This window comes from Carettochelys insculpta, chromosome 5, assembly GCF_033958435.1.
Source record: "Carettochelys insculpta isolate YL-2023 chromosome 5, ASM3395843v1, whole genome shotgun sequence".
NCBI lineage: Eukaryota > Metazoa > Chordata > Testudines > Carettochelyidae > Carettochelys > Carettochelys insculpta.
Window position 1 is genome coordinate 88,979,061 of NC_134141.1, and position 24,664 is coordinate 89,003,724.

General features: G+C 42.0%; 1 protein-coding gene and 1 long non-coding RNA gene across 2 annotated transcripts in view; one reads left to right on the forward strand and one right to left on the reverse strand.

Annotated features, from left to right (window-relative positions):
* Positions 1-15,590, reverse strand: part of PIK3R1 (phosphoinositide-3-kinase regulatory subunit 1) — a 74,543-nt gene extending 58,953 nt beyond the window's left edge. Inside the window, exons 1-2 of the mRNA XM_074995481.1 lie at positions 15,497-15,590; positions 9,970-10,724 (exon numbers count right to left, since the gene is read on the reverse strand). Coding sequence (XP_074851582.1) covers positions 9,970-10,303 — 334 coding nt within the window. The 5' untranslated portion in view covers positions 10,304-10,724; positions 15,497-15,590. The remainder of the gene's footprint in view (positions 1-9,969; positions 10,725-15,496) is intronic.
* Positions 15,591-15,782: 192 nt separating this feature from the next.
* Positions 15,783-23,941, forward strand: LOC142013952 (uncharacterized). The gene is made up of 3 exons (XR_012645828.1): positions 15,783-15,854; positions 16,615-16,670; positions 23,921-23,941. It is a non-coding gene; the product is annotated as an uncharacterized LOC142013952 (long non-coding RNA).
* The last annotated feature ends 723 nt before the right edge of the window (positions 23,942-24,664 follow it).

The window sequence follows — 24,664 nt, forward strand, 5'->3', positions numbered from 1 at the left end:
TTATTTCTGGGAGAGGACTAGAGTTAGGGATGGGTACAATCATACTGACAGCTATTACATGCAATGGATAAGATTGAGTCTTGTCACCTTAGTCACCTGTCTGGGCTCTGCTCCTGTCTTCTTTACGTGACTTTGCATAAGCTGTTTACGAACATTTAAAAATGGAAGTGGGGATTCAGCAGTGCTTTCCAGGGTTAGAATTCAAATTCTTAGTCACTAATAAGGGAAGCAAAAATGCACAGAAACATACACACCAACTAGAAGAGGTAAGATTTGAACTCGAGGACTCACCTTTCCTAGTGCATGGAACTTTATTCTGGGTTATGGAGGTAGGAGTTTGATCTTTTTCCTTCCCGCTTAGGTGAGTCAGCGATGGTACCCGCATTAAAGACATTGGGCTTCACTTGGGTCTCCCATTTACCATTATTAGCCCTCTCCCCATCCCCATATAAAAAGACGGGATAGTGCACTATATGGACAAGAGCTACATTTAACGGATACTGGCACAATCAAAAACAGAAGAAGGCAACAATGGAGACAAAAGACAGATCCCCAGAGTGTTTTAGATTTCTACAAAAGACGTAATTTTAAAACTCCTATTATTCTCCCTTGATGAGTCCATTTTACAACAAGTTTCTAATCATTCAAATTGCACTCAAAGTTTACATATCTATGTTTTGGATTTTACCATTTCAGTTAAAAAAAACCAAAATAAAGGCTTAAATATCTGGTGAAGTGACATTTCATGTAACTGTTCAAGAATTTAAATAAATACTTCTATCAAGCCTGTGCTCCTAAACACTTATTACCATCAGATTAGACAGCGAGCAGAGGAGAAGCGAGCGCACAGAAAGCACAATAAGGACTTTCCAGACACCCACTACATCTGCAAGAGATGCAGCAAGGACTGTCACTCTCGTGTGGGTCTTTACAGTCACAATAGACGCTGTAAATGAAGTCCTCAATTGAAACTTTAAAGGGCGCGATCCATAGTCTACGCAGACTGAAGGATGCCTACTACTACTATTACCATCAGATTACTAGGTTCTGATAGCATCCAGTCGTAAATGATTTTGTAATAAGGGTCAAACCAAGACACTGCAGACTAACATACAGGTGATACGACTCCAGACTACATTGGGGACTACAAATATCAGTCATGACAAAGAGAAGTTGATTTGGTACAAGCAGTTGTACCTCCTGGTAAATCATCACAAGACAGATAAGTATAGACATATCATACTTCCTGGACTATGCCAATTAAAGTATTTTAACTTTGAACACAACAATACAGGAAGGCAAATTTAATGCATACACATGAAGCTGCAGTAAAAAGAAGCATTTTGTAAGTTAGGACAGAGTTTTGATAATTCTTTTGAAAGTAATATGTGCAAATGAACTAGTCTTAACAACAAAAGAGTAGGATATTGATTTCAATTACATTACTAAATTAATTCTAGGATTATATGTTTTCTTCCCGTGTGTGTTAAAATAATGCAACTATGTTCTGAAGTTCAGGTCAATTTCCGTATAATGACCATAGTATTGCAAATACTCTGAATACATAAGGCCCTTCATTATTTGTAAGTATTTTTTGTGAAACTGTCCTTCTCATTCCTAGCTATTAAAATAATCCTTCAGATTTCAGTCTACCCGCTGATTTCACAGTAATGTATCATGGAAACCAGCTTGGGAGAAAGATATACATGTGAAAGATTTGATGGCCAGCTGTATTTCTAACATTTGCGTTCTTTCACGCAAAAATATTTGGATGTGTAATTGGCACCATGTAAGTATTTAAGTGGGTATGGTTATTTGCTGGTGGTACAGGATTATTCTTTCTTGGCATGTACTCAACAGCTGTAAGACACCATGTGTTGCTGAAACTCAAAGTTTTAAATTTTCTCATGCAGAAACCTGAATGAAAAGCATTTATTTGTCTAGTGTCTATTTCAGACAGCCATGAATTATAGATGCTAGAACAGACTCAGGTGATCCCAATTAAGAGGAGGAGTTCACTTGACATTTGGCATCTTAAATCTGGAGGTACTATGAGTTGTGAATGAATAGTACACAAGGATGAAGATCTCTTACAGATTAGTCAAAATAGTCATTTTGTGCATTTAAAACAAATTATAATTAGCTAAATAATGGTACAGATTCAATTAAAATAGCAACATTAAAAGAACTGCAGAACAAAATAGATGAGCATTGCTTATACCATAATACAGGTACATAGCTTCTTTGTTAACCTGGGATTTTGCAGTATTAGCACTTTCACTTCCCTCTATCAGCTAGCAATCATGAACCTGCCCGACCCTTACTGTTTAACATTCACTTTAAGCTAAATTTTACAAATATATCACTATTGTTCCTGAGATAAAAGAAACATAACTTGAAAACTAGCCAGTTCCATATAAAATTATCTCTGATCATTGAACAATTACCAGTTATGCTAGCGTGCGCAAAAAAAAAGTTGATGAATTCTAGTACTAGATTTTAGGGAGCCCTTCCTCTTGCTTTGAACAAAACAACAAAAAACCCCCCCATGGTTTGGATTTTTTCTTATAAGACTACAACGACAATTTCCATATTCATGTACAAAAACGATGCTTGTGCAAAGTGAAGCATGATTACACTTTGTACTAACTAAAAAGGACACTTGACGACAATGTCTTCTGACAACTATCTGTTCAGCATTTCCCATTAACTGCAAGAATGGGTCACTTGCAGACTGGAGCTTCTTTCGTGCTAGACATTTGTCTTTATGGTTTTTATTACATTGCAGAGCTTATGGAATGTGGAAACAGAGGGCAATTATTCAACAGTATTCCACAAAGAAATTCATTAAGAAGCAAAATCTGCTCTGACTTATACCCATGCACACACAGTGTAAGCCAGAATTTTGGCATAAGAGGTCTTTTATATAATCACATTGACCAAATGCCTTGATCCTAAGGAGAAAAGGTTTACAAAAATGCCTGTAACTATGGAAAAACTGACATTTTCCCCAGTATTTGTTCTTCTAAAAACATTTTGCATTTAGGCCGCACACTTCTGGAGAATAAACAAACAAGATTCACAAGAGCACTTCTGACTCAGAGGTGTGGAAGACCACCCCTCAAGAGCCTTTTTTGAGATCAGAAGCCAACAATACAATATGAAAAGCGGCTTTTTGGAAGATGAATGTCATTGCTTATCTTTTAAAATCATTACCACAAACACAACTGCTTGGCCTTGTTGCTTTGCGCCAAGGACCTGACAACTATATTAGCCTCTCTAAGTTGCAGATGATCAAGACCAAAACCGAATAAATACTAAACACACCTCCGTGAATGCTTGTACAATTTTCAGAGAACTGTACGGCCAAAATATGTAGCTATTTTGTATACCCAGTTTGAGTAAGTTGTACATTTTGTTTTTAGCAATTCCACCTAAAAAAGAAAAAAAAAAAAAACCACCCAACAAGTGTCTCATAAACCAGTGCAGACAGAGCTTTTACTCAGTCATTTTATATACCAGCAAGAAATCTTTCCATATTGCTTCTTCCTGATTTAAAAAAAGCAAAAAGATCTAAAAGAAGAATTTGAAAGAGCCTATATAATTTAATAGTTCAGAAACTAAGCACTTGGGCAAGGCAACTTTCTTCATCTATTAAATGCAGTTTTCGAAAATGTTAAACTGCAACTAACCAAATATAAATGTGGGTTTACAGTCAAAAGCTGTGGTCACTAAAGTGACGCCTTCCCACTCCAGCCAAGCCAATTTCCTTTTTAACTACTATTGGCACTGTAGAGCCACTATATCTGTGAAAGCAAGCCATGTTCTGTTCTGCTTCAGCTGGGTGTACACTGCAGAAGCTTCGCTTCCGTTAATCACGTAACTGGTAGTAAACTTCATTTTCAGAGACATTGGCTGATTTGGCAGTTAGAAAAATGCCTAGATTTGTAAGCTGAACAAACATGAATAATGAAGCCACAGATGTACAACACCACTAACATTGTACTGCCATGTTTCTGGTTACAGCAGCACTGCAAGTCATTTCAAAAATGAAGTTTGCAACTCTAAGGTTGTTACAAACAGCATTATGGCACTAGCAGCCATTCTGACACCTTCCTAGAAGCCTTCATCGAACTGGCAAATACATCTACTAAGTAAGATAAAGCCTCTTTCCTTATCCTGGCAGGATTCTTTTTTTCCCCACTCACACAGGCTACGAGTACACTAGCAAGCTCTTTCGAAAGATTTTGCGAAAGAAGGGGACTCTGTCAAAAAAGCCCCTGGAGCGTCTACACACAAAAAGCATTCTTTCAAAACTAAATCAAAAGAATGCAGCCCTCTTTTTGAAATCACTCTTCCGTTCCCGTTCCCGTTCCAGGAAGAGCGCTTCCCTTTCGAAAGCTTCTTTTGAAAGAAAATGTGTGTAGACGATCTCCAGGGCCCTTCTTTCGAAAGAACAGTCTTCAGTTTCATTTTTGATCCCTGGCCCAGGCTTTTGAAAGAATTGGGGCTGTGTGGCGAGCAGATCACTCTTTTGATTCGCTTTTTTGTGTGTGGACACACTCTTTCAAAAGAAGCTCTTTCAGAAGAGATCTTCCAGAAGGCTGTGTCTACACAGGCACAAATCTTTGAAATAGCCATATTTCAAAGATTACTAATGAGGCGCTGAATTGAATATTCAGCACCTCATTAGCATTAGGACACTTCTGGTCGTGGCGCTTGGAAAGCCCTGCTTTTGAAAGCGCGTGGCTCTGTGTGACTACACGGGGGTCCTTTTTGAAAGGACCCGCCCCTTTCAAAATTGCCTTATTCCGATCACTTTCGAAGCACTGCGGCCGGAAGTGTCCTAATGCTAATGAGGCACTGAATATTCAATTCAGCGCCTCATTAGTAATCTTCAAAATGGCCATTAGCATGGCCATTTCGAAGATTTGTGCCCGTGTAGACACACCCAAAGAGTTTCTTTCAAAAGATCTCTGTAGTGTAGATGTAGCCACAGGGTGTTCGGAAGGGATATCATCTATTTCCTCCCAACCTTGGAGGAGAGGCTAGACTCATCCACAAAAAAAGGAATGAAGGAAGGAGCCCTCAGCTTCTCCTTCTCTCCCCCTACAAGTAGGTTCCTCTGTTCATTCCTCCTGCCTCTGCCAGCGGAAAGTAGTGATGTAGTGTTCCCCTCAATTTGCAGTGCTGCAAACCAACAGGAGCATCAAATCAACTTTTTTTTGTGTACAGGAACCTTAGAACTACATGGTCTTCCAGCACCTACAGAATCTGTGAGGGCTTCATCAAGATCACTATAGCTCGGCTTTCAAGCCATAAGAGTATTACTTCATAGAGCCGTGATGTCAAACCATCTCAAAGGAAAGCCAGCACTCATGTTAGTACCTGCATTCCACACAAAGTGCCTCCAACATTGCTAATGCTAAATGTTATTTATACCAGAAAGAATGAACAATGTTGAAGTAAATCATACTAAAGGAATGAATCCTACCGCATTTTAATGTTTAGGTATATTTTGGTCTCCCTTTGTTTGGGTCTTTGCCACACACTACATCCTGCCATTGGTCATTGACAGGATGAGCAAGTCCCAACACTTTGTTCCATGTATCACTGTGGTGCATTGTGCTCCCTACATAGGCCCTGAAGGGGTTAATGTGGGCCTGAAAGGCCAATTATGGTATCTGGCTGCCCAAAGTGGGAGCACCAGGCTTGACTGAGCATCTAGGCCAGCTGACCAAGAGCAGGAGCAGGCAAATCAGCATAAAGCCAAGGCTGCAAAGAGGGAGTCTCGAGTCACTCTATGGAAATGGAAAGGGGAGGGGGGTGGGGAAAAAACCTAGAGAAGGAAAGAAGCCCTAGGATCCTAACCCTGGAAGAAGGATCAGTCCCAGAGGAATTGTCGGGGGGGAAGAATGACTGACAAGGAGGTGTAGGAAGAGCCCACAGAAACAGCAGAAAGTACAGCTGAACAGATCTTGGCTGCTCATGTTTGGTTTCAAGACCAATGATCACATATACACAGCAGGCCTAGGGTCCCCTACCAGCTCCTGGGAGGTGGTGGAGGATTGTTGGACATGCCAGCTGGCCTAGGGGCACTCAGTTACCCTGGGAAAATACAGTAATCTGCCTGGAAGACAGAGTCACAAAGAAAACTGCCGAGTCAAGAAGAGACAGAAGAAGGGTCATAGAGCGAGTAACCAACAGAAGACTGCACCAAACCAGGCTGATCCCCAGAGGAAGGTGTAAAGAGCACTCTCTGTAATGAGTGTACCCTATGACAGCCATCATCTGTTTAGCTTGCTGCTTAGTACTTTTATAGCAGGATGGAGAATGGAGGGTTTAAAAATCTATGCTGAATTTCTGTGATGACGCTCAACGGCCTGGCCTCATGACTATTAACTCTTTGCATGCCCTTTGAGCGAGTTCGTTGCTAACAGATGTGATAATTCAAAATTGAACGGGAAGTAGTTGAGCTTTTTAGAACAGAAAAAGTGAAACGAATGACAAATGTGATATTCTGGTCTGCCTGCCCACCTCAATTTTAAAAACGGAGCACAACTTAGCATATACATTTAAATCTGAAAACATTTCTATAAATTAATGAAACTTCACACCACACAATCTGTTTAAGATCCACCTTCAGCAAACTAATTCAGATATTCATGAATTATATTCTAAGAATACAACATTTGGACAGATGAGAGTGGAGCCAAAAGTCTAGAGAATCTCTCAGGGCTACAAGTAACCTGTTAATTTGGGATTTAGACAAGGATTTGCAGGGCAGAAAAAAGCAATCACTTGCCTAAACTATAAAATGTGAACCGATTGTGTCCTTTAAAGTCACAGATTCTCCAGCCTGCTAAGGTGATTTTGAAATGTGTAAACCTCAGGAGGCTGCAGAAGGTTAAGAGGTAATACCTGCTGCCCTGGACAACACCCTCCTAGTGGAAGTCACTGTGCTATTTACAGTGGAAGCATTCCTATGCTCCCTTTTCTCTCTGTACACCCGATTCACGTCAGGGTCAGGAACTCTGGGCCAGTGGCATAAGGCAAGGCTGGTTCTCTGTAACACAGCCCTGACCAGCACTGAATCAGCACCTTGTCTCTCTCTCCTCACTTGCCAACCACAATCCTCCCACATGCACTTAAAAATAAATAAATAAATTTCAAAAGAAAAATCAGCCCCGTCCAGACCAGATGCATTCTGAATTCAGAGAAAGGGGAAGGAAGACAGGCAAAATGAAGAGGCCTAATATTCATGTAACTAACTAGAACAATGGCCTGCTGCAAATAAGAGTAAATTTATGCATATGGTAGTCCTACGAATTTTGACAGGACTACCAATATGTGCAATTATTTATCTGGCCCAAACACTGTAGCTCTGGTAAAGTGCATGGAAACTGGAAAAGCAAAACTGACTAGAAAGTTAACATGAGAAAAATGCAAAAATAAAAAGTGTAGAAAAGCATTAGATTATTAAAATTCTCTTAATTTTTGACAAATGAAAGTTACTTTTAAAGATACTGATAAGGTAAACATTAAAAATCCCATTTGTATTTCTGATATGCCCACTAAAACTATCATTGTAGACACTGGGCTCAAATTACAAAACAAAAAAAGCATGCAAACTTAAGCAGTCTATTACACTAAAGAAAGTGATGCCATTATTTCCAGTTCCTCCACCAGTCTCTCTCTTTGATTTATGGGATTTCAAACTGTTAAGCAATGAAAATGTTAACTTGACCAAATACAGACAAGCAAGTTTCTTGGTAAGAACTAATATATTCAAAATACACTGTGGAGATGTGCAGAGCAATACTTTATCATCCTGGGAAGAATCTTTTTGGCCTGCTGCCATGTTAATTTGGCCTGTAGACAAGTCTTCCATTCCCTGAAGCAATTTTTAAACCAGAACTAGCCATCTGAAAGTCAAACACATTGTTAACTTTTCTGTTCTCATTTTCATCCCATACTATAACTGGGCTATATTTCTCCTTTCACCTACAAGTCTTGTTTCAGTGAAACCCTCTGTGCTTTTTTTGGACTTTGAGGTAGATTAAGTATTTAGATGCCAAAAAATATACAGAAAGGTCTCTAATGGGATTTTAAAGTTTCTAGACTCCCAGAATCCATTGAAATCAATGGGAGCTGGGACCAAGATACTTAGAGGTACACAGGCATCTACCTACCTCTTTAGGTGCCTTCACTATTTCGGTACCATGACATTTTCATAGGCAGCAACAGTAAATTTTCCATGGCACCTAGTCAAGCCACCTACATGCCAACACAGCTAAAGAGGTGTGAGGAGCCCTAGCTTAAGTCCAAGCTCAAGAGGCACCAAAATAGTATTCTTAAACCAGGCAGGGAACACCTCTCTCACCTGTGGGGCCCAATCCTGTAGGCAGTCTCAGACACTAATACCCATTACCTGCCAGGCCCTGTAACGGGAAGATGAAAGGCAGGGTACCAATAGGCACAGGGGGAACAAAGCACACACAGAAAGGCAGTGAGGGCACAAGGCAAGCATAAGACAGCTTTCAAACACAAGCAGGAGAGAGTGTTTTGGCTGTTACAGCACAGGCTACCTAAGCCCGATCAGCCTCTTAAGTGCCTAACTCCAGGGGAAGATTCACAGCTGGAGTGGAGCAGTGGCTATTTCTGGCCCATCAGCCATGTGCCCCACATGTCAAAACCCTGCCTCTCATGGCTAAGCTCTTCTTCCCACCACTTCTCTTCTGAGTAGCTTAGTCAAGTTGTTGCCCAACTTCCGAAAATCTGTTCCTAGATGCCAAAACTCTGGTCATATAATTTATGTTTACACTGCAGCAATCTTTTGAAAGAAGTCCTTCCGGAAAGAGTGCATCCACACACAAAAAAGTGGAAAAAAAGAGCGATCTGCACTTTCGAAAGAGTGTCCACGTGTTCCTCACGCTTTCAAAAGAACAGGCCAAGGATCGAAAAATCAGCCGCCATGAGGACTGCTCTTTCACAAAAAGGGCTCGTGGAGCATCTACACATGTTTTCTTTCTAAAGAACCTTTTGAAAGAAAGTGCTCTTCCTGAAATGGGAGCAGAAGAGCACTTTTGAAAGGAGCACCGCGTTCTTTTGATTTAATTTCGAAAGAACTTTTCTGTGTGTAGATGGTCTGCTGGGTATTTCAAAAGAGCCCCCTTCTTTTGAAAAATATTTTGGAAGAACTTGCGAGTGTAGATGGGGCCATAGCGTTGGGGAAGCCGAGTGCCTAGTCTGGGGCAGCCCATGCAGGGATCAGGCATCACAACAATGGGCAGAACAAAGCATAAGTACTTTCAAAGACTTGATTTTAAAAATCCCACTCGACAGCTAAATACTTTTTTTTTTTTTTTTAAAAAAAAAGAATGATTTAGGCACTTTAAGACCAGAGTTTAATAATGGAATATAGATGCTTTTCAATTTTTTTACTCGTGGTCTAAGTCCCTGTGATCAAAGTACTAAGGCTAGAGGGTTTTATTGGTCGTTTTGTCGACAAAACCCGCAAAGCATCCAGATTCCCAAGGACAGAACTCTGAACTTTTGTGGACAGCTGCACCTCGCTCGCCATGAGGAAGAACACCTTTGTCGATGAAAAGCCAGTTTGATGTTCCGGTGAGCCTTCCGTCGACAGAAGGGTCTTTTGGGACACTGGGCACCTCTGTTTGCTGTGCTTCTGTTTAGCTGTTTTTTTTGATAGAGCAGCCAGGCAGTCCTGTTAGTGAAGTGGATGTGCCAAAAATGGAAAAAAGACTTCCAGCAGCTTTTTAAAACTTAAACAATAGCTACTTATTCTCCATATTAAATGTTTACAGGATTTCCATGTCTTGCTGATTAAAGTATATTTACCAGGTTGAGATATACACAAACTTATATTTAAATGAAAACTGTGGAATAGAAAGAAACCTGAGAAGAGAAAAAAGTCACAAGTAAAATTACTGAACTATCACCACTAACCTTGCAGCTCACTGTCTGCTTCAGCTTTTGCAGAACTTGGTGCTACAGGAAGGGGTCGAGGAGGACGAGGCTTTGGAGTCGGGGGAGAAATTTTTTTTCGTCCAATATACTCTACATAAGTTCCTGGAAAATCCCCTCTCTCCCCTGTGGTTTCATTACAGCCGTTCAACCAACCAATTTCCTCGGGCTTTGCTTCCTCTCCTTCACCAAATCCAAGTACTACTAAGGTACCTTTATTCACAGTTAATATATCCCCTATGTGCAAGTCAATGTCTTCTTCTCGTTCTTTTTTGTAGTCATATAAAGCTCTGTATTGGTATCCTTCTGCACTCATCTTGGCAAATATTTTAATGTTCAATAATGTAACTAAACAATAGCAAAACTCAAGTTGTCCAGATTAATCTTTATGTACAAACAGATTAAAATGTACTAAATGGGATCGTTAAAATGTCAATAGCAATGTCTAATGAATACAATCCTCCAAAGATTCATAGAGCACCAGGATCTGGTATTATGTTGCTGATGTTTTACTTATGTATTTATTTATTTATGAGTCAGAAGAATGTGCTCCACTTCTAAGTCCAGATCAATATTCTTCCAATTAATTCCTTTTCTGAGTTTCTTGGCACTCTTGGGACCAAGAATTCAAGTTTAGTTGAAATTTACAAACTGTTACACCTCCTTCTGATGCATTTGCCACAGAAGATCCATGTGTCTTCAATCTTTTGTTAATACGTTCTGCACACATGCTGTACCTAGAAAAAGAAAAAATAGAAACCAAGATTCGTGACATTGTTTTGGACCTCATTAAGCTTAATTTTACAAGACAAACCATTTTGCATATAACATATATGCAAAACATACTTCCCAAAATGGGGGGACAGGTCAGACATTCCTATGGAGAAGCCCAAAAGAGGGTGAACATTACACTAAACCTATGGTCATTCACACATGTTAATTTTCCAAAATCTTATCTGGTCAAAAGAGACTACTTAAAATCCTTCAATCAAATAGGTGGTCTGCCCTTGTGTACTGCCGTATCTCAGACAGATGGGCATGCATTATGGTTATTGGGGTACCTGCAGAGAACTAGCTTCACCACACTTCTTCCTTCAGCACACTATTTAATCTGGCAGCAGGAATCCATCCATGCTAGCCCATGGCACCGACCATTCTTCGCAGAAGATTTGCTGGAACAGAATGGGAACCCACTAGTGTAAGTCACGACCTGGTCAGAACTCACATTGAGGGTATTCCTCTAAGGTTTCAGCAGGGAATGAGGATGTGCAGAATAATTTCCCTGTAACCCCACACAGGCCTCCACTTACCCTGTCAGAGAAGGTGTCTGAGAAACAGCCGGGGAGACAAACTGTGTTTTTTGAGCGAGCTTCCCTCCCTTCAACAGTTTGGTCCCCTTTACCACAATTTCCTTTAATATTTACACTCTGCACAATAAGTCAGAAGTGGTCCTGCCCTCTCTCAATTTTTCTTTAATTATATGACTTTGTGCTTGCAGTTAGGTGAGGGTCTTCCCCCTCAATGTGTTTTTGTAGTGGTAAAGAATATTATTCATCACCTGAAAGTGACACACCCACCAGCTAAGACGGAGCAGTTGAGAAGGGTTGGAAAGGATGGGTGCTTAAAATTGCTCAACAAAAGAGATGATTGAACTTTCAAAACCTATAAAGTCTAAATAGAAAGCAAGGAGTTAAAACAGTATGAAAAAATAACTTATAAAATATACTATACAGACCAAAGGAATCATCTTCAATGTTATTTTAATCGTCATTCCTTTCACATTTATTTACTTCCAATTATAATTTGAACTGCAGTGTTGAGATATAAGAGTGCAAATTATTCAATGTCCCAGTGAAAAACTTGTAAGCTGCAGCATAATAAATGGCCTAAAAGAGTTAGGTAATATGAGTAAGTACGTAATAGCGGGACAATCCAACTCTGTTTGGAACAAAGATAGTCTATTTAACCTCTTAATGGGACAAAAAAAAGCAACCAGTGGCACCATTCACTTTTTCCCTGAAAAGAACATTGCCATGCAGTTGAACTAATACCTAAAGCTCCCATTAATTGTTACTTTTTACACTCTTTAAGGCCATATACTCTGTACAAAGAGTGGCTGGGCTTTACATAAGGAACTTTGGTAGGGGAGGACAAAATGGCAGCTGTCAACCTACCCAAAACCTTGCAGAAACCCTTATTCCTGGGTGACAACCACCTCTATTCCAGCACACTATCTACAACCTTGGTGTCATTGTTTGAGGTGCCAGCTGTGTGTAAGTGTGGCTCCAATAACTCCTTGTGGGTCCAATTACAATGGACTTCTAGTCTCCGGGTACCATGAATAGCTGCCAGAAATTAGCCACGAACAAGGATTTTATGCATCCCTTGGGTAACTGGGATGGAGGGTAATGTAGCAGCTGCTACAGAAGCTCTGTGTTTCTTGAAGATTCTACTATGTAGGAAACAAAATAGGAAGAAGGGTTCTTTCGAAGATGGATTTTATTTTCAAAACAGCCTTGTCTACACTGCTTTCTTTCTTTCTTTCGAAAGGAGAATATGCAAATGAGGCACCAGATATGTAAATCAGTGTCTTATTTGCATTTCCAATCTCCTTCATTTGCACTCCTCTTTTGAAAGAGGAATGCAAATGTAGACACAGCTTTGATGATTACCTATTCTGCTCACTCCCTCTGGGGCATCTGGCTTTGGCCATTGCTGGAAGACAGGATAATGACCTAGATGAACCTTTGGTCTGACTTGGTATGGCTGTTCTTGTGTACTTGAGCCAGTGCAAAGTTCTTCTGACATACCACTAAACCGGGCCTTTTGTTTTCCTGTTGTTCCTTCTGATACAGAATTATTCAGGTCTGCGCTTTTTTCTACTACTTTAAGCTAGTTTATCATCTTTGCACAGCTCTTCAATACATCTGAGTTAAAAATAAATAGCTAAGAGATAGCCTTAAGTATTATTCAACAAGGGGAGTTTAAACGTAGGAAAAAACACATATCACTGACAAGAAACATTGCTGTATTTAGGGAGAAAATATGAATGACTAGTCAGGTGCCAGATGGAGAAGAACAGGGCACAAGGGTCTGAAGAAGGATTCTAATGTTTTGTGTTCTGTTTGAGAAGATAGGAATCAATAAGAGTTACATGCACTTCTAAGTCTGGGCAGAATTCCATTCACTGTATGATATGCCTGGAGCTAAAGTCGTTTACTAAAAATTCAACATTAGATTGCTAGGGGTTCCTACAGCTCGTCCTCCACTCCAATTTTTAAGTATTTTTCCTCATACCCAAAAAATAAATGTTCTGGCACCCATACCCATGGCACCAAAGCATTTCCTCCCAGAGCAGCATTCCTCTGTTGACTAAAAAGGAAAATGTATCTGACAGCCACCCTCATGAATAAATGTTGCTTTCAATCTTTGCCAGGCTGGAGGGAGACTTTTTTCAATTTGGAGGGAGACTTTTTTCAATTTGCTCATGTTCACACGTATGCACAAAATACATACATATCGTCAGGATAAAAATCCACCCGTTCCCCACCCCCGATAAACAACACACAAGATATTGTTTCTATTATGCAAGCATTCTTCTGACGTTTCTTTCCAAAGATTCCCCAATCCATTCAGGGGAAAAAGAAAATGCATTGAAAATCTGCCTATCACAGGAAATGTCTTTCTTCAATCATCATGTTTTAGCTCTGTCAGCAGAACAGATCAACAAATTTAGGGATGCAGTGCAATGCACTGAGAGAACTGAAATAGAAGTTTAGCAATGGATATTTGCTTAACTAACTTCTCCCCACTAGGTGTCTACAAGGTGCAATTCAAATTTCAGTTATCTACAGTGGAAGTGTGATGCTACCATGCTCTAAACAGAAATAAGCAAGGAAACAGCTTGCTTGGATGCCGGTTTGTTAAAGAAAAAAAAGTTAATAAAATATACAACACAATTTATGATAATTCATCAGTTTATGATTCATTACACAATTTATAAAGTTTTATTCTTGGATGAAGCAGTTTAAATATCTGTGGCTTCCAGAAATGAACTAGTTCGAATATATACATACAAATGATCAATCTCAGATTCCAGCATGGAATGCCCTTCTGAAACTTAATCAGACATACTATAAAATATTGCATACAAACTGGCTGTAGACCCATACTGGAGATAAATGACAGGACTTTTTCTTTTTAAACCAACTTATACTGCAGCCAGACCTAAGTGTCTTTCTGTTCTATTAAGAGGAAGTATAAGTAATCCCCCTTTGGAATCCTCCTCTGGAAGTCAGATAAGAGGTCACCCATAGGTTGAAATCACTTATGAAAGGAAAGCAGCTAGGTGTAAGACTCGGGGGGGAGGGGGCAGTGACAAACTTACACTTGACAGCACAACATAAGGAAAGTACAATCAATCCATAGCTTGGAGGCAGGGATCTGCCAACCAAGGGTAGTTTTTCCTCCCACTTAGGGGCCAAAATTCTTGAACTACTTGATTGTTTCTATAAAACCAAACAGGAAAGTTGCCATACACTTAACAAAAACTATTCTTCCTTCAAATACCATGATTAAAACTCAGAAAGCAATGTGGTTTCCAAAGTCGTATATGCCAGTACCAAGCTGCTGTCTCCGGTGGAAAAACGTTTGTTATAGAATTCTGCATACAAACTTGCTAAACTCATGACCCTGGTTCTATTACTAAGTCTAAGAGTGTTTTGTTTTTTTTTTTGCTTGTTTGTTTGTTTGTTTTTTATATAGGGAGCATCTTCCGAGCTCACCAGGAAAGAAAGGCAAGACAAAGCACAGTTCTTTCCATAAAACTCCCATCTTAAAGGCAAGATTAAGTTTATTGTTAAGAAGTTTCTAACACCAGTGCACAGGGAAGCAGAAACACACGCACTGTGTCTACAGAGGTCTCCGAGCGGAAGGGGACACAGACCAATGGGCCGCATCTCACGTGGATGTGCACAGGCTGCTCACAGTGGGCACAAATAAGAGCTGGAGCGCTGACAGTTCAAGCTCAAGTCGCACTGCTCTCATCCAGCACCCAGGAATCCTGCCATGCGCACACCCCACACGCCGTACCCTGACCTAGGAAGTGCCACCCGCTTCGGTGTGCTAAGCCAGGCCAGCCCGCTGGCGAAAATAAGCGCCGCTCCAGTGGGGGTGGGGGGACGGGACGGGACCCAGCGGCGGCTTCGCTTCCTGCCCAGCAGGGAATCCGCTCGGAAGCGCACACGCTGGAATGCCCCCAAGCCCCGCGCAGGACCGGGCGCAGATCGCCGCAGGGGCTGGACCGGGGCGGGCTCCGGCCGCCACCGCACACAAAGGGGGGAAGCGACTCCCGCAACGGACCAGGCCAACCCCGCGCGCTCCCCGCTGGGCTCAGCCCGGCCCCCGCCCTTGCACGGCCGGGGCACCGCTTCCTGCCTCCCGTCCCCGGCGCGGGGCTCAGCCCCTGGCCCGCTCCGAGAAGCGCCGGCCGGGCGCGCACAGCCCTTACCGTCAGCCGCGGCCCCGCGCCGTCCCCTGCTCCCTCGCTGCCCGGAGCCCGCTCCAGCCGCTGCCACCGCCGCGTCCCGCTCGGCTCCTGCCGCTGCTCTCCGCTGGGGCCTCCTCCCGGGCCGGCCTGTGCCCCGCCTCCCCGCGCCCGACCAACCCGCTCCGGCCTGCCGGGGCCTGGCGCCGCCCCCCCTTCCACCCGGGGCTCTGGCCGAGGCCCGGGCACCGCCCCCTGCAGCCCGCTCTGCGCGGAGGCCCCCTCCCTCTCTCCCTCCAGCGGCTGTGCACCGCGGCCTGCCACCGCCGCCTGCTCACCCCGCAGCGCCCCAGGGCTTTTCCGTCCCACAGGGGCAGTGTAGGTTAGGATGCTGGGGGCTGGCATGGGGGCTCCGTTGTGAGCGTTCTGCCCGTCTCCCTGCCGTGTGTCCGGCGCTGTATACTCAGCCACGCCCCCAGGGTTGGCCATCGACCCTCTGACTGCACTCAGTGCAGCAAAGGATGCCAAGGCACAAAGGAAGAGGAAGGGTAACGGGGGCCCTCTCCATGTTCTGTGGTGGGGGTGGTGTGTGTGTGTGTGTGTTAAAAGTAATATGTGGGGGTCAGGTCTACCATAGAAAACAAGCCTGGCTGTCCTCGTGTGTGTATTATGGATACCGGTGCAAGGTAGTATCATCTTCGTTGCTGGCTGCACCAAAAGCATGATGCAACAGGATGGCGTGTCAAAATATCATCTGTCACAATGCGATGACCTCCCGATCTTCAAACCTGACTATGGGACATTCCTATTTAAAAAAACAGGGCTAGACTGCAAAATCAGGGATATATGATGATACCAGGTACACTGCTTACCTCCATCCAATGGCATGTGCTCTAAGCTGGCATGAATCTAGAGCTGTGAGGGGACCTGAGTGTCATGGGGCGGGGGAGGGAGGTGGAGAGGTAGATGGGAGATTAAAGCAAGAAGCAGAGTAAATGGAAGGTGGGGTGAGCCAAGATACTAGGCACATATAATTAATTAACATTTTACAATGCCAAAATATGTTAGGCATCACACAGTACAGATTAAAAAGTGCCTGCTGCCAAATAATTTACACTCTAAATTGTATATGATGACAACAGATGTAACAAGAGCACGTGGGTTGCAACAACAGGATCATGCAAGTAAAGCAGAACAGGTATTTCATTTTCTCTAAATCAATATGCATGTTAGTGTGCGAATGGGTCTCGAGGGATTTTAGTGAGAGAGTGGCTTGGCAGGTCAGTTCTATAAGGACATGCGATACATAGGAACCAGCAGCATGGAGAATCACACAGACAAAACCATGCCACAAGCAAACATGTAATCAAGGCCATATCACTGGTGGGTGGATGTGAGTAAACAGAGTCAGTGGAAAAGGGAATAGACTAGATATGTGGGCATGGATGGAATATGGAGAACCCTGAAAGCAAGGACAAGAAATGTATTTTTGATGTGGTGGAACAGGGAGAGCCAGTGGAGGGATTCAGATGGGCAGGATATGTGCAGATTTACTAGCCAAGAAGATTATTTTAGCAGCTGTGCTTTGTATGGGTTGGAGAAAGGTGAGGTGAGTGTCAAGGAGGTCAGACAAAAAGTGGTTGCAGTAATCAAGACAGAACATAAGGGCATGCACAAGAGTTTTTCCTCTCCGGACAGAGGGAAAAGGTCAGTTCTTTGAAATACCATAGAAGAAACAGAAGAAACTTGGACTGATAATGTGATTCAGATGCCTAAAAAGTTATCTGGTGTAGAGCTTGGTGACTGAAACAAAAGTTTGGATTTTTGTTTTTGTTTGTTTTTGTTTTTGTTTTATTTTTGTTAGGGAACAACCCTGCTTTCAGTAGTTCATTCCTGAAAAAAAGAAATCTGTTCATCAACTGATTATAGCCACTTTTGGTAGGGAGCAAAACAGATTCACTTTAGTACAGTCTAATTAGTTCTCTATCTTAAAAGGTTAGTGGATAGGAAGCATGCAGGAAAGTAAATATTTTTGGATCTCTGACTTGCTTTTGACCCTATATTTTTTCATTTTTTAATCAAGGAATTTTTACTCACAATACTGTGAGGGACCAAGGTGTCACTGCTGGCAGTTTCTGTAGATACAAGCAGAAAACACCTGAAATTTGAAGGGAGTTAGAAGGCTGGTTGGAAATCTAGTTCCAGATATTGTATCAGAGGGGGAGCCAAGTTAGTCTGTGTCTTCAAAAACAAAAAGAAGTCCTGTGGCACCTTATAGACTAACAGCTATTTTGGAGCATAAACTTTCCTGGGCAAAGACCCGCTTCATCAGTTGCATCTGAGAAATCGGGTTTTTGCCCATGATAGCTTATGCTCCAAATATCTGTTAGTCTGTAAGGTCCACAGGACTTGTTGTTTTTCCAGACATTGGTCAGTCAATTAAGTATTTGAGGAGATGTCAAGAGCCTTTGCAATCTGGAGCCCTGAGACATGAACGTAGAGGTGGGGAAAATTTTATCTGTGGGTGCTCCTTGGCTAAACAGCTACTTGGAGAGAAATACAAGACCCAACCCCTGCATGTAAAGTTTTCTGGTTTCAGTGGAACTTTCATTTGTGGGGGGGCTTGCTTGATCACGCTCAAACACTCTGTTGAAAAACATCATTGACTAACTGCAAGGCAAAGCCACAATGAAACATAGCAAGCAAGGAAAATTGTCAAACCAGGAAATTGGGGAAAAGTAGAAAGGACAGAAGTGGGGGAAGGGTGAAATAAGAGAGGACTCGTTTTACAAAAACTGGATTAGCAAGGTGCAAGCCACATTCACCTGAGGTGTTTGCTGTAAAGGGCAGCTTTCATTCTCATTCAGCAGGGGCTCCACTGAAGAACAGCTTAGAGGCTGCCCAAGGGGTGCAATAAATCAGCAACATTTCCATCTACCCAAAGCACACCATTCTCCTGAGGTGGTGCACTGCTCCTTTTGCGGTTTGTTCTTGCTGTCTGATAGCAGCTGGGTGATCAGAGCCATTACAACTCAACTTTGGAGAGACTTTCTGCTTTCAAAGGCCCTGCCAATGCAGTACTTGCTTGAAATTAGCCCGGGAGTAAGCAAAGAGGTTCAGCCTGATCTCACGTTGGACATTCAAATAAAAACTGAGGAGAGAGAAAGGAAACCAGAATTGGATTTGTTGAAAAGATCTGACATGAGGGATGTAGATCGCATGTACCAAACAGGATCCAGAAGGAAGCCAGAATCCACAATGTCAGTTTCCGTATTTCAATTTCCTCTGACAAACCCCTTTTGTGTATCCACTGTCAGATTTCTTTTTGGGCAGGGAAGTTTCAAAAGCCTTCTGCTACTTTCAAAATCTTTAAATGTTTAAGTTAAATTTATCCCCAGGGTAATTCCATTGACTTCAGTGAATTTGCAGTGGGGATTAATTTGTCCCCGGGGGCAGAGTTTAAGGGGTATCCATGTGTGTAGGGAAGTTCTGTTGGAAAGCGTTTGAGGATGAGTGAAGTGTTTGCATCACTTATCAAGTGACTGAGGTTAAAGCAGAGTCCTCTGGACACTTTAGATGATATTGCATTAGTGTGGAACACCGATTCCAACCAGCATATTTAAATGCAAGTGAGAAGGTTTGGTTGAAAGTGAGTCTGGCATGGTTCACATTGTCTTCGCCAACTTACTTGTGTAAAACCCCAAGGGATTAAGAAGAAGTATGTGGAGTCAGGGTTAACATAGAAAAACAAGCCAAGATCATTGCAAATATGAAAGAAGAGAGAAAAAAATCACAATGAAGGGAAAGAATTAAAGGCTATGAACTATGATGTACTTCTGTCACAGCTAGGATAAAGGGCATATGGTATTCCAAAGAATCAAGCTCTTGGAAGGCAAAGGAGTAACATGAAAAACACTGCTTCTTTGCTTAGAAGGGTGTTTGTTTGTTTTTTTTAAGTCAATACATTGTTAGCCAGGACATACAGATTTGGAGATGCCAAAAATTATAGGACTGTATAAAAGAAAAAAGCCCAAGCTTGCTATCATATTGAGATGCATGGAAGCAAACCCAGCGAAATTCATACTAAAATAGACTGTAAAGAAGCTGACCTGGCACATGAGTCATGCTGCAAGTAAAATACAGGAAGAATGGACTAATTTATGACTAATACTGATACTAAAGAGAGCAAAGGCTAGCTGCTAGTTGTATATCTTTACAATTCCATGTAAGATAACAGAGTCACATGTACTTATAGTCTCTACATATCGCAAATTGAAAGCTTTCGCAAAACCTATTTGCTTTGTTTGGTGCAGAGTGAGCTTATTTAGAGAAGTAAGTGTGAGACTTTTGTTTGGCAGTCAACAGAACATGGCTATGATGACAGGATCTCTGAAGCTCTCAATATAGTTCTTCAATCCACCAAGATCACCCCAACCTGACCAGGCACATAGAAAAAAAAACACATGGATATCACTTACCTGAAGGAACCAAAAATCCTAACTACAATAACTAGAGCAATCCAGAATGAATTTTAGAGAGGAACTACCCAACCTCTATACGTCCAATACCCCCATAGCCCATTAGCAGTTTTTTGACAAACAGTAAAAGGAGAAAAGCCAATGAATATTTTACTTTCATTAGGGGATCCTGATATGTTAATCTATTATCTAGAATTTGCTCCAATATTATGGTGATGAGCACAAAAGTCCAGAGTGGTCTGGGAAACTATTTTTGTGTAAAAAATCGTTGACATTTTTAGGTTCTACATCAAAACTGAAACATCGGCTTGTTTAGGCTTTTTCCCCCAATTTTTTTCTACAAAACTCCAGAAATATTCACCATACCATTTTTTGCAAAAACTTCATTTTGTCAAAACCCATATTGTGTTAAAAACAAAACTTTAGTGGAATATTTTTAACTAGCAGTGCAACACACTGAGAGAGGGGTTTTTTTGTTTTATTTGTTTTTTTTTAGCAGCAATGTTGCAGGAAGTGATACAATAATGTATCTGAAAATGTGACATCAGTGTTTATTTTTCAGAGAAGTAAAATGATATCAACATAGATTTTGCCAGTTATTAAATATGAGTAATTCTTTTTCTGTCAGTGAAGTTCCATTCCAACACCTACCACCATCCTGTATAGATTTTTTTCATTTTCATGAAAGGTTTAGGTTAGGTAGCTCTGCACATTAAAGTGTTCTGTTTAGATAACAAATACATCATGAGTAAGGCTACAATTTAGTCACGGATATTTTTTAGTAAAAGTCATGAACAGGTCATGAGTAATAAACAAAAATTCATGGCCTGTAACCTGTCCATGACTTGTATTAAAAATATCTGTAAATAAATCTTAGGAGGGGTACAGAGAGGGGTTCCCTGGGACCAGCAACACCATCTGTTTAGCATCATGAATTGTGGCTGTTCTGATTGGCTGGCAAGAACCACTCTCCAGGGCTGTAAAACATGGCTGCTCCAGTCAACCAGCAACCACGGCTTGAGGCCACAGACCATGTCTACTCCTGCCACCTAGTCTGCTACTGCAGGCCAACAGAGCAGTGGTGGTTGTAGCTGTCCCTGGGGCCATGTAAGGAGCTTGGGCAGTTCTGGGGCTAGACACTATGGCCCTTGCAGAAGTCACAGAGGTTGCAGAAAGTCATGGCATCAGTGACTTTTGTGACCTCTGAAACAGACACAGAGTAATGAGTAATAGTCTTACAAACTGTCAGAATTACCGTATCACTGATGCAGCCAAAGAAAGCCAGCACTGTCTTACAGGGACCATCTAGGAATTAGAGAATGTATTTAAATTTCCATTGCCATCAAATTTATGTCTTTTGAGACTGTTAATGAAAGTGACAGTTGCAAGATGGGTTTTCATGTGGACATCCGACCTGCTGAGAATTCCGATTCCACAATGATGGGCACTATGCAAGAAACAGATAGATTTGCGTAACGGAGTGGTTTGTCCCATTTAAGGAGTAGTGTGTGTGTGTGGGTAGGTAGGTGGGGTGAGGACTACCAGCCTTGGTTCCATTACATGGACCCTTTGAGGAAACAAGTTTTCAACGGAGCAGCAAACAAGATGGGGGATAGGGATCAGGCCTTAATCAGGTAGCTGTCTCCTGAATATGATAAACCCAGCTCCTCAGTGACTGTCAGGAGGGGAGAGAGGGGCAGGCAGCCTGGAGAAGAGAACTGCAGGAGCGTAGCAAGTCAGAGGAGAGGTTCCCTAGGACAGGAAGCAGAACTAGAAAAGAGACTGGTGACCAGGGGAAAACACCTGACATCCCAGAACAGCAGAGCCATCCCATTCATGGCTGTCGGGGGCACCCTAGGCCACACCAGCTGTCCTATGGACAGAGGTGGGAGGGTTACCTGGGGCAGGGCATGGGCATTTGGAGCAAGTGGTGGCAGCAGCACCTGCAGGTGGTTGCCTCCCCTCGGCCTCCCGCCCCCATCCTGGGCTCCACCTGCCCCCCACCATCCCAGACTCCTTGCACATAGCGAGTGGCACCCTGCTCTATGCCTCCATGCTGTGCATTCCCAGCCTGCTGAGCCCCACTTCTCCACAGGCAGCTGGGAGCCCTCTAGAGCACGACATGCAGGAGTACATAGAGAGAGGGAGGCCAGAGAGAGGTGACACCCTGCAGCTGCTGCTGACATTCACCACCCCAGGTAAGCCCTGGCCACAGTGGCTGGGGAGGAGCCAGGGGTCAGGGTGGGGATGGAATGGGGAAGTGCCAGGGCATGTGGCAAGGGGGGGCTTGCTCCAGGCCCCACCCTCCCCTTGGGATAGCCCCTCAGTACACCCATGAGAAGGACAGCTCTGGGGCCCCCGAACCAATGGGAAGGAACAGCAAGGACCAGGGCAGGAGGAGAATCATTGGGCCAGAAAGGGCTGAAGGGGACAAACTTTTGTAAAAATATAATAAATAAATTAGATTCTTCCCCTTCCCCACCATGCTTACTTGGATTACCGAGGGAAGTTAATAAATTAATTGGAGAACCAGGAGGGAAAAGTGGGTAGGTGCTGGCAGGTCCACATTGAGCCATGAGTGTTTTTGCTCTGGGATGCTAATCTGTCACAGTTAGATTTAAACAAACTGCAACTCATTTTGTATAAATGCTCATTATGATAAATATCAGAGAGGTAGCCGTGTTAGTCTGTAGTTTCGAGGACAACAGGAAGTCTTGTGGCACCTTATAGACTAACAGACATTTTGGAGCATGATAAAGGATGTCCAGTTTATTCCATGGACTTCAGTCACCTGAGACGCTTTCTTTGTCCTTAAAGCAATTACACATAGCAGTCAGTGATCACTTTAAATAGTGATGCACCAAGCAGATAGACAGCACCTTCGTATTTTCCAAGCATGCAAGGCACAATGCGCTGCCATGCAATATTTTCAAATTAATGGTGAAAGTTTAGGATTAAATTGATCTTCCAATGTAATTAATTTAGGGGAGATATTTCAATATAAATATGATTAATCCATGTACTGTATGTAAAATATTTGTGTATAAAGTGTCTCTTTAAATGATAGCAATAGCAGCAGCAGTGGCTTGAAACTGACAACATCAAGTTAAATCAGTGGGAGTTTAAGCTTTGTAAGACAGGCAGTATCTTGCCAGTTTAATTTTGCTGCTTATGGTGGGGAAACACCCTGTACTGAAGGACCAGGCAAGAATGATTCTTTTCTGTGGCTCTAGACTAGAGTTGTTGAGTTTTAAAATGTAGTCCTTTGGGATAAAGTTGTCAAGTGATGAATTTGTGCCAAATTGATGCTGTGTTCAAGTCAAGCTACATAGTGACATAACTTCATAAGGTTATGTTGCAATATCATCTCAATACAATGTAACAGATATTTTTTTATCAGGCCCCAAATGTTAGCAATGATAAATTGGGGCTGTTTCATGAAACAGAGAGAGACATGGATATAAGGGAATGGAAGATTAAGGACAAAGTATTAGTCTCTCGTCTTCATATATAAACTAAATTACATTAAACTACAAAAGCAGTGTCTCTATTATGCCTGCACATAACATTTTTCTGATTGGTGTAGCAGAGTGAAACTTACAATGTTTATGTTAGTTCCACCCACACTGTTGCATCAGGGCCATTGGACAAGTGCCCTAGTCTGGAGAATCATCACTGGTAGCTTTCATTGACACAAATGAAACATCCTCTGATGTAAGCATTTTCATGTCTAACATTGCACACGTACATCTGAGACACCACGAGAAGACACTTTTGAAAATAATGGGCCCATAGTATAAACATATGTAACACTACTCTCATTGCAATTGTCCTTTGTGCAGTGTTTATAGCTGCTGTAAAGACCAGTATGACGGAATAGTACACATTACAATAAAATGTTTTTAAACATTAATGTATGTCAGTGCAAAACAAACATAATAAAATGAGTGGTTGCTGTTTTGATATACAGGTTGAACCTCTTGAACCTGGCACCTTCAAGACCTGACTGGGGCTGAACGAGAGAATTTGCCAAAGCACAGGAGGTCAATATTGTCTAGCAGCATTACCAACACTTCCACTGCTTAGTGGGCTCTTAAAAGACATTTAGGTGTAAGTTAAAGCTAAATAACAGCACAGAACACTGAGAGCCAGGCTGGTGGCAAGAAACAAACTTTATGGGACCACGGGAAACTTGGCCACACCCATGAAGAGTGGACTTCCAGCTAACTAAAATCATGCCAGACTATGGATGTTGCCAGCACAGAGATTGCCAAACTAAAGAGGTTCAATTTGTACAACCCCTTGGGGTTAAAAAATCATTTCAGTAGGAATTGGCAGGTATAGTAAGTTGTTACAGGAAGATTTTTTTGGAAGTACTATTCCAATCACCAAAATAGTAATCAAATGCATTTTAGTATTTTAAAATATAAACAGAATTGTCTGCAAGTATTTTCTTACAAAAGCAAAATAAGAGAAGTGTCAGCTGTGGAACATGAAGGAATATGGCAGAGAAAAGTTGTTTTGAAAAATTAATTATGGGTAGCTGTTTAAAGACAACATAGCAAAACAAGTATGCCCAGGACTTTGCTAAATTGGAAACAAAATCTGTCTGCTACTAAAAGAATGAGAGCAATACTATCCACATGCTTCAGTTGTCATCTTCCTATTATCAGTGAGCCTCAGAACAACAGAGTAAATTAATGTTTTTACTTGC